The sequence below is a fragment of the Dendropsophus ebraccatus genome, chromosome 6 (assembly GCF_027789765.1).
Source record: "Dendropsophus ebraccatus isolate aDenEbr1 chromosome 6, aDenEbr1.pat, whole genome shotgun sequence".
NCBI lineage: Eukaryota > Metazoa > Chordata > Amphibia > Anura > Hylidae > Dendropsophus > Dendropsophus ebraccatus.
In genome coordinates, this window is record NC_091459.1 from 58229236 (window position 1) to 58243095 (window position 13860).

General features: G+C 42.1%; 1 protein-coding gene across 2 annotated transcripts in view; it reads right to left on the reverse strand.

Annotated features, from left to right (window-relative positions):
* Positions 1–5265: 5265 nt before the first annotated feature.
* Positions 5266–13860, reverse strand: part of TAGAP (T cell activation RhoGTPase activating protein) — a 72288-nt gene continuing 63693 nt past the window's right edge. For both annotated transcript variants that reach the window (XM_069973761.1, XM_069973760.1), the window contains 7 exons: positions 12952–13018; positions 12259–12419; positions 10523–10684; positions 10044–10153; positions 9432–9627; positions 8156–8270; positions 5266–7280 (listed from right to left, as the gene is read on the reverse strand). In XM_069973761.1, the coding sequence (XP_069829862.1) occupies positions 6076–7280; positions 8156–8270; positions 9432–9627; positions 10044–10153; positions 10523–10684; positions 12259–12419; positions 12952–13018 (2016 nt within the window). In that variant the 3' untranslated portion in view covers positions 5266–6075. The remainder of the gene's footprint in view (positions 7281–8155; positions 8271–9431; positions 9628–10043; positions 10154–10522; positions 10685–12258; positions 12420–12951; positions 13019–13860) is intronic.

Below are 13860 nucleotides of genomic sequence, written 5' to 3' on the forward strand. Positions count from 1 at the left end.
CCCCATATAGTAGCCAATCCTCCATATAGTGCCCCACATATAGTAGCCAATACCCCCCATTAGTGTGGCCCCAGCAGAAAAAACAAAAAACCAGTAACTCACCTGTCCTCCGGTCCCAGCAGCTCCTCTCCCGGCAGAGCGCGCACTCCCGTCATCCTCCGGGGCGGGCAGCGGGGTACAGAGACACTGACTGTGCCGGAAGTGACCTGCAGCCTCTATATGAATTACTTCCGGTACAGTCAGTGTCTCTGTACTCCGCTGCCCGCCCCGGAGGATGACGGGAGTGCGCGCTCTGCCGGGAGAGGAACTGCCGGGACCGGAGGACAGGTGAGTTACTGGTTTATTGTTTTTTTCGCTGGGGCCACATATATTGCGGGACACGGGGGGCCGTTCCGGGACCGCGGGACAGCACCCCGAAAACGGGACTGTCCCGCGAAATCCGGGACGGTTGGGAGGTATGTGTATAGTGCTGCAGGGCTCTGCCATCACTCTGTATACTGTACTATAGCATAGTGTGTAGCCATAGAATAACACTGTATAGTGCTGCAGGGCTCTGCCATCATACTGTATACTGTACTATAGCATAGTGTATAGCCATAGAAGAACACTGTATAGTGACTTCTCTACACAGGTGTAAAGGGTAGCAGTTTTCAAACCTTATTTTATATCATGCGTATCTGTAAAAAGTGATCTTTTATCAACTGCAGACTCTGCGACGTCATCAGCGCATAGACTTTTAGGCCAGCCCGTTTCAATAGTCGGTGAGGGGGCAGGGCTTATGTATATATGATGTCATGGAGGGGAGGGGCCAACGGTAATGCTATATGCGGGGCCAAGTGGCGCTGATGCTGTGAGGCCCCGCCCACTAAGCACAATCTGTAGTTAATAAAAGATCACTTTTTACTTGAACAACCACCATGACATATGATATAAAATATGGTATGAAAACTGCTAAATTTACCCATTACACCTGTGTAGAGATGTCAGAATGCAAAAAGGGGGGGACAGTGTCACTTTAAGATACCATGTGTCTTCTTGACCTAACAGCATCTAACAGTGTGAGCAGTTTGGAACATGAATTACAGCTGATAGATTCCCTTTAATAAGGGGGTAATAATAAAGAAAGTATACTTACCAGTCCCAGTGCCCCCATAGCCCTGCTCTCAGATCTCCCCCACAACCGTCGAAAGTCAGTTTTAGTCAGGTTCCACGTACATCATGGCCCTTGCCCCTCCAACTGCAATGTCATGGACCTGCTGATGTATTGCCCGCTCAGCCAGTCAGTGACTGCAGTCGCGTCCTGCCTCAGTCACTGATTGGCTGAGCGGGTGATCCATCAGCCAGTCTGTGACATTGCAGCTGGAGGAGCTGCAGGAGGCCGCCAGGACTGGTAATTATAGACCCCCCGCCTGGCTGAGATTTGTTAGTTTCATGGGTCTTCTTCTTTCAGGACACAAAAAACACATAGGGCCATAAGCCCAAAGGGCCCCCTCTATCTAGTAACTCCTCCTATAATAGTATCTGAAGTGTATTAAAATATAACTTTTATTATATAATAGATAGAAAAGTAAATAAACCAGATACGTATTTAAAAACACAGTAGCTGGACATAAGTAGCAAACGTTACACACCTGTGTGGTTTCACCCAAATACTTGTAATTATAGTGAAACACACTCAGGATAATGTCTCTTATAATACACACGGAGGGTAACAGCTATCATAAAGTCCCTATATAATCTATAAACATCAACAGCGCTATATACTCAGCTAGGCTGAGGTGACTGTGGGGCCCGAAGGCCTCCTGGGGTCACTACCCAAAGGCGCTGCTGACTACCGCTATTATTCTCTAAGTGCTGTGTACCAGCAACTAATAAACTGATAGCCGTTAGCCCAACGTTGTAATTGTAAGTAGTAACAAAGCTACTCCAGCACTGCTAATTAAAATATGACACACGCTGCCCCTGCGACTAGTTTCGCCCTAACATGGGAGTCTTCAGGCACAGGGCAGATGGCGGTGTGTCCTGGGACGGCGCCCTGTTTTAAACCCCATCCCTATGACGTAATGCGGGCGGGACAAGGAGGGACCAGCACATACGGCAGTTGCTGATAGGTAGCTAAAGTGACGTAAGAATCACAGTTAGGGGCGTATACCTGGCCTCGGCAGCCTCCACCTCCAGCACTAGGCTATGGACCATCAGCTGATCTGACTGATCAGCTGATCCAACAAAGGGCTTACGTACAGCCTCCCATATCACAGGTGACATCACGCATGCGTACCGCGGGTCATTAAACCACAGCCTGGACCCAAGCATGCGCATGCGCAGTGAGTACAAGCTGTCATTAACGGTACATCAGCAGTCCATAAGCTAGAATCACCTCAAATTGCTACCATATCAGCTGATCCCTACCTTAAATTACCTCCAAATAATCTTACATCTACTAGATGCAGTAGTACCCTACAACAGGCCGGCCCGAACTCACGCTGCGCCGTGAGCCCGGAGGTGTGTACTAAAGATAATATGTAAGCTGTTAGGATATCACATACACCGCGATACATCGCGATCCATCACGCCATAGTGACACAATTGCTCACGACATTTGTTCCATAACAATAGTTAGTCACCAATACCGCATAGCCGTTCTAGTTGGGTACCACATCTATCATCATCTATAGACTAATTCTTCAAGATATCAGTGCTGATATTAATCCCTCTACCCAATTAATGTCCCGCTATATAACAAAGGAGTAAGGGCACCAGTCCACATCGTACCTATATTTATGAATAATCTTTGTATACTATATATAACTCAACACACTGATACATCTTGTTATACTGTACATTTTTTTCTTCTCTGTTCACTCAAGTATACTACAGAAAGGCTGAAAAGGAGAATCCCTCATTCAGCCCTCTTGGACTTAAAGTGGATAATCGATATATCCACCTCGCCTCTTCACGTAACAGTTTTTTTTCTATGTCGCCTTTGCGATCGCCCAAAGTGACATGACAAATGCCCCAGAACTGCAGATTCACAAATTGACCTGCATGTTCGCATCTGATATGCCGGGCAATAAGTGTATCCTGCCCTGTGTGTATTGAACTAAGATGTTTAGAGATGCGTCTACGGAATTCCTGCGAGGTTTTCCCTACATATAACTTACCGCATACACACTGTATACAGTATATGATGTTCTTCGTTCTGCATGTAATATGTTGCCGTATTTGATAGATTTTATTGTCCACAGGACTGGTGAATTCTTGAATAGGCGGCAAATAGGGGCAGAAACTACACCTACTGCATGGGAACGATCCGATTTCCCCTCTCGTATCTGTTTTTTGTGTTTTTTTTGTGTTTAGTTGATGTACCCTCTTCCTCTCTACTGTTTGCACCGTTGAGCCATTCTTCTTTCAGGAAACTTATGTGGCACGCTATGCTGTTTGCATCGCTGGTCACATACACAGCTCTGTGCAGTCTCTGTAATAATGTGAAAGGTTTAGTGCTGGTTATATTTGGTGCATGTGGGGTGGGCCACTAGAATCAAAGTCCCTGGTGGGCCCAAGGTACCCCAGTCCGACACTGAATAAGAGAAGAATCCAACAGCATCCCTAGGTGAAAATAAAGGTACACTAATGTTTATGCTCTTGGTCTAGTACAAAAGTGCAACATTTCGGTCTTTGGCAACATACCACGTTTGCTTGACAAGATTGCTTTGTACTAGATCATGTGAATGTGTACCTTTATTTTCCCCTATAGATGCTGTGGGATTCTCCCCATCTTCACGTTTGCTCCGTGCCTGCATAGGGATTGCAGGTTACCAGCATGGCTCCACATAGAACGTATTCTGAACCTACCTGGACTGTGTTCCTTGTTGGACCTGATGGAACTTGCATGTGTTTGGTAGTGTCTCTATGCCATGTCAAACTTTTTTTTTTTTTTTTATAATAGTGACACTTTAATGTTTTATTCTGCCATGAGATTTTCCCACACTGCTCCTGAATGCCTGTCCTGTACTATTATTTTCATGTCATGTGTTTATGATTTTGAGAACTGTATTCTTTACACTCTCCATGACAGGACTGAATACTAACACATACACAGCTTTGGAGCATGCACATTACACATCCAGCTATGCTACACATTCACACTGCTCTCTAGTGCCCACACACACACATCTCTGCTACATACACATATACACACACATTCAGCTCTTTTACATACTGTGCACACATATGCTCTCTCAGCACTTTGCCAGATCCTCAGGGAAGCAGCCCAACTAGCCTAACTCAGCTGACTATAAGGCTCCATGCACACAGAGCAAGAGCAAAACAAAGGCTGGTTTCTCTGATTCATTTTATGTCTTCCTAGACTCCTTAGGGGGGCATCAAACTTCTCCGGCGCCTGGGAGTCAAATGCAGAGTGTTTGAGGCACATTTAATATCTTAAAGCAGTTAAGAGCAGTTCCTGGCACTGTCCAATCAGAATGCCCCCAGTGTGACTACAGGGTTCTGATCATCTTCCCTGACAGTCGGAGGTCTCATTCTTATTTCCATCCTGTCTCATCGTTGATCTGCTCCTAGGATCTATCTCAGGCAGACTCTAGCAGCAGAGTGCCAATCTCATTCTCGCAATAGCATAGCATTGATCAGTACAAGAAATCTAAAAACTACTTTTAAAAGTACCTAAGGTACATAAAAAGTGAAAAAAAAAAAAAAAAAATACTATAAAATAAAAATTTACATTAGCCCGTTTACATTTTACATATTCAGTAAATTTGTGGAGCTCTATAAATATGGCGAGAGGTGAGCGAACGTCAAAATTTTAGTTCAGCAGGTTTGATGAACTTAAATGTAAAGTTCAGGTTCAGGTAACATATGTACCAAATCAAACTTTTTGGCAAAGTTCTGAACAAATCTCAGTTTGGGAAGTTTAGTTCACTCATCTCTATATCTGGCAACAACACCAAGCATCATTATGCAGATCACAGGTGTAACTGTTTTCTGTTCCCTCTATCATCCACTATCTACCACACCTTCTAACTAAAAACAATGTATTACCATCTTTATCTTAGTGGCAAAACGTTGTCTCTTGTCCCGTTGGTTGGTGTCGGATATGCCCTCAGTGGAACATGTCCTCCAACAGGTCCGGAGATACCTACTTTTGGACCAACTAGATGCCGAGCCGGCTAGGGAAAGAAGAGTCAAGTCATTCTTTAAAAAGTGGAAAAGGTTTATTATTACTTTTCTCTCACCTTCGGAAATTCATGAGATTGTCCAACCGTTCAAAGACACAAAATGGTACATGAGGAAGGACGTGGCTGGTACCCTGGGGGCATTGCGCATTCCCCACATCCGGGTAGGCAACTGACATCTTAAAAGATAGTTTTGGTCAATCCTTTTTGTCCGCGAGTCTGGGGGGGGGGGAGGTAGGTAGGGGGAGGAGTTTGGAGAGGGGGGGTTGGGGGGGGTGTTATTTTTATCTTTTGTTTTCGGTACAATGTGTTCATGGACACCGTTCTTTCACTGCATGGTGACTTGTTACAATTGTTAAAATTTTTCTTATTTATGGCTGTCTGCGTACAGCCTCTGTATTGCGGATTGTCCCCTTGTAAACTATTTTACTTTAAAACACAATAAAAAATTAAGTTTGAAAAAAAAACCAAAAACAATGTATTACATTGGGTTAAAATGATAATAAATTTATCTTCAGAGAATAATTGAAAGGTGCTTTAATGTAGTGTCAGCGTATCAAACCAGAGTTTGACTTCTATCTAAAAGTTCACATTAAAATCTAATGTGAGAGTAGGATTGGACTAACCATTGATACAGACATTTATAAATACCATCATGACATGAGAACATAGTTATGAGAGTGAATAAAGTGATAACATTTACATCTCTACTGGTCCTAAAACGAACATATGGAAATAACCTCACAATGCGACATCATGAAAAGTCAGTCATATTGTGAGCAACAAATGTCTTGATGCCAATATAATTTACAAAGTGAATCCTGATGAGATGGTCTGTATTATACAGTCTGTGCTATTTTACAGTATTGACAATATTCCATTGTGCTCAGACATAGGACTCCTTAGCGTACTGTATCTGATCATAAATCTCAAAAACGGGCTGACTGCACCTCCGACTTATAGATTCATGCTTCTTCTTCTGGGTGGATTCTGACTTGGTCCTGATGAGACCTGGTTTCATCCTCTCAGGCTGTGTTAGTTCACAAGCACCAACCATGCTGGGCCTATTGTCATTGTGAGAAGGGTTCTCTTTCTGCATGGAATCCTCTGAAGGTCCATTAGTAATGTAAGGTGTTGGGGAGTCACTATTTGACACACTGTCTCTCATGGTTTGCACAGTCATGCTATGACTATAAGGGGTAACAGTTTTATAGACAGCCTCTTGATAGGAGGGAGGCCTTCCGGGATTTCTTTGGTCCACCATTCGGAACACTTCTTCTACAGATATTTTCCGAGCAGACGGAGATCTTTTTCTTACAACTTGTGGCTGTTGCCGCATTGCGTCCCGAGAGCCATTACTTTCAGCTTGGCTCCTATGCCGAAAGCTCTGGCTGAATCCATCTCTTTGTAATCCGCCAGTGCTCTCTCCATCCGGGCCCCAGCTTTGAGTCTTGGTCACCATTTTTTTGTGGTTTACATAGCAGAAAGAATTGGAGTGTTTCTTCATTTCTCGTCCTGGTTTAACTCCATCATTGATGAGGTTGCACTTTACGGATAAAGATTTGTGCCTCAGCAACTCATTTCTCTTAGGGCTTATGGGGGAAATATATGGAGAGCTTGTAAAAACAGAGCAGTCTGAACAGGAGCTGTCCAGAGAACAGTGTGAGGAGGCATTGACTAAGGAGTCATCCGTGACATTTGGGTCATAGTTACTATTAATTTTCAGCCCCTTTGGCATCTTCCTCTTATATAAAGCTCGATCACAGTATTTCTCAGGGGATATAGCGGAGAGCTTATCATCATTATACTGCAGACTTTGTTTCCTGATGGCAACGTCATCATGACTTCTGGTTAGTTTCTTTTCTGTCACTGGCGTATCATTTAGTGAAGGAAAAATAAAAGGCTCCGAGCATCTTCTGTCCATGCTGCTGATCTCTGAGAGAGGCATTTCATGGTGTAGAGCGCCCCCCTCTGTTTCAATTCTGCTGGACCTTTGCTTCCCACGGGGGTACCTGGTGAAAATGCCGACATGACACTCATGGTCGGGGTCAGTGCTTTCATAGGCAGAGTCATTCTGATGAAATGACAATTCTGCAAAAGACAAAGATGTGTTTTCTTAGTTCCTGTGTATGCACACATATAGTAATCATACATTTGCTCACTTTTATTCAAGGTCATGTTAGGCTGTATTTTAGTCTATTGGTCATGCAGTAAAAAAATATAAAAATAAAGTGTGACCTAGTCCTGGTCATGAGATTTATGGGTCATTAGATGCTGAAATGTGACCCTATTATGTTGTGTCTAATTGGCCTAAGGCTGCCTTAAAGGGATACTCCAAGGAAAACTAGTTTAGTCTTCCAGTACTTATCAGCTGATGTATGTCCTGCAATGAAATGGTGTATACAGTCTGACACAGTGCTCTCTGCTGCCACCTCTGTCCATGTCAGGAACTATCCAGAGCAGTAACAAATCTTCATAGAAAAGCTCTCCTGCTCTGGACAGTGTCTGACATGGACAGAGGTGGCAGCAGAGAGCACTGTGTCAGACTGAAAAGAATACACCACTTTCTGCAGAACATACAGCAGCTGATAAGTACTGGAATGCTTGAGAGTTTTAAATAGAGGTAAATTACAAATCTGTATAACTTTTTGATACCAGTTGATTTAATACTTTTTAGTTGTAGACTAAAGAACAAAGGGAAGTTTGCAGTTGTTTTTGACTATAAGTGAATATGGCAGCAAAGAGCACTGTGTCAGAACAGAATGAATACATCACCTGTAAGCCATACCAAGTACAGGGCATACAGCTGGAAGGCTTTTTTTAAATGGAAGTAATTTACAGTTCTGTATAACTTTCTGGCAGCAGCTGATTTGGAATTATTTTTTTTGTCCATTTTAACAAAGCCCATCATTCTAGTAGAAGACACCACATCCTGTGTACAATGTCATTTTGCCATTTTAACGCACCTGGACTGGGAATGTTTTCTAGAGAATCCTCTTCCAAAGTGTCAATTAAATGTGATATACTTTCACCAAATAATTCAAAGCAGTGATCAATGAAGAACTCAACCAGGGATGTGACCTGTAAGAGAAAAGATATAAAGAAGTAAGCAAACAGGGAGTCAACAGCCGAGAAATAGAGGAACCAAGAAATAGAGGGAGAAAAAGCATACACAACAGTAGTATAGATTGTGATTTATTATTTTTAATCAAGCCCAACCCCCCGCCCCCCTCCCCTCCCCCAGCCTATATTTAAAAGTCCCCTGCTCAAACATCTCTTCAAAACCAAAATTATATCCTCTCTGAAGGAACCTGTTTCTAAAAGTGTCTACAAACTTTAACCTAAGAAATATGTATAGATCTCAATGTCATAAAAAAGACGGTAGTTATGGGGTGAAAACTTGGGGGGTCACCTTGGTGCCTGCTCCTCTGCTCAGCTACATGTACCATGAGGTGTGTAAAATGAAGCTAACCCAAGAGGCTGTGCCATAGCCAGTTCTCTGAGATTGTTTCTTTTAGCTTTTTTCATCAACTTTACATAGACTTCCCCTTTTTTTGTAAAGGAGCACTCCGGCAATTAATGTCAGAAAGTTATACAGATTTGTAAATTATTTTATTTTAAAAATCTTCAATCTTCTAGTACTTATCAGCTGCTGTATTTCCTGCAGGAAGTGGTGCGCTCTTTCCAGTTGGACACACTGCTCTCTGCTGCCACCTTTGTCCATGTCAGGAACTGTCCAGAGCAGGAGGAGTTTACTATGGGGATTTGCTACTGCTGTATGCCCTGCACTTCCTGCAGGACATACAGCAGCTGAACTACTGTATAACTTGAGATTTTTAAATAAAAGCAAATTACAAATCTATATACTGTAATTTCTGACACCAGTTGATTTGAGAAAAAAAAAAAAAAAAAACTTTCCGGTGTTCCCTTTTAAGAACTGTAATGAAGTTGCCAAAAGAGAAGGAGAGCTCTGAATACAGAGCAGTGAGTGAAGTAGGTTGGAACTGAGGAGAACAGCCATATAGCTAGACTGGTTAAAAACTGGCTAAAGTTACAGGATGATATACAAGCTTTTTTAATGTATGATATCAGGAGCAGCCATATTTACCAGTCATTGCTTCCTAAAGTCACAGTCATGGTTCATGTTAAACATTGTTATGTCAATAATAGCAGTTGACTGCCCCTCCTTTTCTGGACCATTATAGCTTATACATTCACTGTATGTCGCCATGCCATCTTTACCTTCTCGTTCAGCTCCTTTTGAGTTTCCAGAGGAAGGTTTTTATCAACCTGAGGGATGAGCATGGTTGGAGCAATGCAGACAGCTAGATTTCTAGAGTCCATCTTGTTTAAGTCTGAAGCTCGGCTAATATGATGGAGGACACAGATCAAGTGTCGCAGCAGAATAAGATTTGGTTTCGGTAGTTTCTCTGCAGTGCTGAAAGAAGAGAAACAGAGAGAGGTCAGGATTTGTGCAATCTTAGTGAAACCATTCTAAAAACTTCCAGCTTAAGCCTGAAACTACAGACTTCCTTACGAAACAGGAACGGGAGTGTAAAAATTTTCACAAAACCCCCCATTTACACAGACAGTCAGTTATCCCTGTTGCTGGCTATAAAAGGAACGATAGATCTTTGAGACAAACACTTTAGTGCAAATAGATGAGAAATAAGGCCCTATTACACAAAGCAATTATCGCTAATATGACCATATTAATAAATTACAAATTTGTATAACTTACTGACACCAGTCTTTATAAAACCTTTTTTTTTATTAAGGTTATGGTCCCAAGTGACTATATGTTGAAGTAACCCCAATAATAGTCATCCCAACAAAGGCTACAGTGGTGCTCACCATTTCATCTCCTCAATTTTTTCTTCCACATTTGGCTTCTCCAGCGCACACATCCATATGTTGTACAGCTCAGAGGACAGCAGCTGGTTCGGGATGCCTCGTAAGAAATCCTAATAGTGAAAGAATATTATTTTAGCTTCATTTCCATAAAGGGACAAAAAGATTCATCAACAAAGTTGAAAGAACTATGGTTATTCCTATCCAGATTGTGAGTTCTATAAACCTTAGCTATAGGGTAGGCAGTGTATATGTCCAAGGTGCTGGGTGATAGGGTAGGGGGCCAACAAGCCACTCAGCCATTGTGCTTAAATACAGATCTAGTACAGGAAACTAAATCTTTGTCCAGATTTGGGAAAGCCTAGATAGGACTCTGCCCTCTAAAGGCAAATGATTCCAGCTAGATGAAAAGGTTAAACAAGCAACATTACATTACATCTTCCCTGAAGGTAATGTGTTTACTTATACTAGTCAAGGTTTACCTTAAATACAACCGCCAGTAAGTGCACAGGTTTGCTTTTCAAGTCCATGTCTCTTCCATAGTTCAGGTCGTCTTTGAGTTCCTTGCGAGCTCTCTCATTGGCTGCTTTGCGAAAAATCCCCTCCGTCTGAGGTCCTTGCACTTTCAGGATAGTTAATATGTCCTGAAGGGAAATCAGAAGACATATTGCTGTGGCATGTCTGGACTTTTGCTGTATGCTCAGTTTGTCTTCTACAGTATGTCTTAGGTTTTCTACCCGTGTACATTTTCATTCTGCGCAGTAAGCTTTTGCTGTACTTCCAATGTATGATTATATGTGGGCGATACTTCGATAAGTAGGGGGTATATGTTGGGAGCGCTCAGATTATCCAGAATGAAATCTTATATTGCTCTCTAGAAAGTTCACAAATGCCTCATAGTGTAGCATTACCAGAGTTCCTTTCAATGGACAAAGCAGTGGTTTGGTCATGGGAGCCTGAGCTAGCTGGTGTACTGCTATACATTAACATGTTTTACCACTAAGCAGACCACCCAATGTACCAGCAATAATGCAGTGTCATGAACGGGTCCCATAATGCAGTGTCATGTACGGGTCCCATAATGCAGTGTCATGTACGGGTCCTATAATGCAGTGTCATGTACGGGTCCCATAATGCAGTGTCATGTACTGGTCCCATAATGCAGTGTCATGTACTGGTCCCATAATGCAGTGTCATGTACAGGTCCCATAATTCAGTGTCTTGTACGGGTCCCATAATTTAGTGTCTTGTACAGGTCCCATAATTCAGTGTCATGTACGGGTCCCAGCGTCATGCAGTCATATAATGCAGTGTCATGTACGGGTCCCATTATGCAGTGTCATGTACAGGTCCCATAAATCAGTGTCAAGTACAAGTCCCATAATTCAGTGTCATGTACAGGTTCCATAATTCAGTGTCATGTACAGGTCCCATAATTCAGTGTCATGTACGAGTCCCATAATTCAGTGTCATGTACGGGTCCCATAATTCAGTGTCATCTACGGGTCCCATAATTCAGTGTCATGTACAGGTCCCATAATTCAGTGTCATGTACGGGTCCTATAATTCAGTGTCATGTACGGGTCCCATAATTCAGTGTCATCTACGGGTCCCATAATTCAGTGTCATGTATGGGTCCCATAATTGAGTGTCATGTACGGGTCCCAGCGCCATGCAGTCATATAATGCAGTGTCATGTACAGGTCCCATAATTCAGTGTCATGTATGGGTCCCATAATTGAGTGTCATGTACAGGTCCCATAATGCAGTGTCATGTACAGGTCCCATAATGCAGTGTCATGTATGGGTCCTATAATGCAGTGTCATGTATGGGTCCCATTATGCAGTGTCATGTACGGGTCCCATAATTCAGTGTCAGGTACGGGTCCCAGCATCATGCAGTCACATAATGCAGTGTTGTGGAGTCACATAATGCAGTGTCATGTACGGGTCCCAGCATCATGCAGTCACATAATGCAGTGTTGTGGAGTCCCATAATGCAGTGTCATGTACGGGTCCCAGCATCATGCAGTCACATAATGCAGTGTCATGTACAGGTCCCAGCATCATGCAGTCACATAATGCAGTGTTGTGGAGTCACATAGTGAAGTGTCGCACAGTGACTGTCTTCTGTAGGAGATTGCATTACTAGATACAGCCTCTTAGGGCACTCTTGTCACATAGCTCCTGTAAAGAAATAACTAGAATTTGTGCTTACAAGTATCGATTTTGGAAGGTTGTCCTCCTCACAGATAATAGACAATGGTTGGTCGAATAAAGTTGTCTTCAGTTCGGGTGGACTTGAAGACTCAGAGAGAGCAGAACTTCGCCTGAATGTAAAGGGCCAGGAGAGGACGGTTTTTCTCTTCTTGCTACTTTCTAGACGGTTCAAGAGAGAAGGAACACAAATAAATTCTCACAAGTGGAATATGCTGCTCAATGGGGTTATCCAGGATCAGAAAAACATAGCTGCACCATAACAGCATCACCCCTGTCCTTAGGTTGTGTAGTACTACCAGTCTACTTCATTCACTTCTAAAGAACTGAGAGGCAATTTTACGGCAGTTTTTATTCATTTTTTTATGCCCATCATTTTGGGCCCAAATAAAAGCTATTATTTCATTGCTATTTATTTCCTTTAGAAATAATTGCCATTATTTTGCTAGAAAAGAAAAGATGGCTATAGAGAAGCAGGGGATGAGGCCTCAATCAGACAAAACTATTTGTCTGACGTTGTGTGGGCTTGGCTTCAAACAATAACTAAGAAGAATAATCTACTTCATAAGTAGTCGGGTTTAATCATTATCTTCCTATAATCCTACATGGCCATGTGTTCTAAACTAGATCTTATATATTCTATAAAGTAGTCACATTTACATGGATTAATACCTAAAGGGCTGATTATACTCACCAATGGCATGGCAGATGCCCTCCTCACTGATCATGTCTGCCAATAACCGGTATTTCTTGGCATCTTCCTATGAATTAGAATGAAGAAATTATGAGTTATGTGGAGATTTTATATAGACCTAATAAACTGGGCCTCTATAGCTAATACTATTAATACATTAGTTGTGTTGTGAGGCTGAACAATACATGTAAATACAATATAGTATATATTCTCCAGTAGAAAAAAATCTTTCAAATGAACTGGCATCAAAAAGTTATACAGATTTGTAACTTTACTCTATTTAAAAATGTCCAGTTCCCCCATACTTATCAGCTGCTGTATGTCCTGATGGAAGTGGTGTATTCTCTACAGTTAGACACAGTGTTCTCTGCTGCCACCTCTGTCTATGTCAGGAACTGCCCATTAGCAAATCCCCATAAAAACCTCTCCTGCTCTGGACAGTTCCTGACATGGACAGAGGTGACAGCAGAGAGCACTGTGTCAGACTGAAAAGAATATACCACTTCCTGCAGGACATACAGAAGCTGATAAGTAGTGGAAGATTTAATATCTTTAAATAGAAATACATTACAAATCTGTATAACTTTCTGACACTAGTTTAATTCAAAGAAAAAAAAAAAACAAAGTTCCCCTTTGATTATTGATAAAAGGTATGTAACAATGTTTTATTATATAATGCTAGAATATTCCTTATGTTTTAACACTATCACTAATGGCTTATATAGTAATATAAGGCAAGGCTTGTATTGAGAGGCATGGTGAATGGACTCCATTATGTATCCTGCTAATCTCATCCTCCTGGTGCTGTCATGCAGCTGGCTACATCATCTGCTGTGCTGCCTTTCTTTACATGGATTGCCCCCCTGTGGTTATTATTTGTTCCATTTCTGTACAATACACTACATAAAT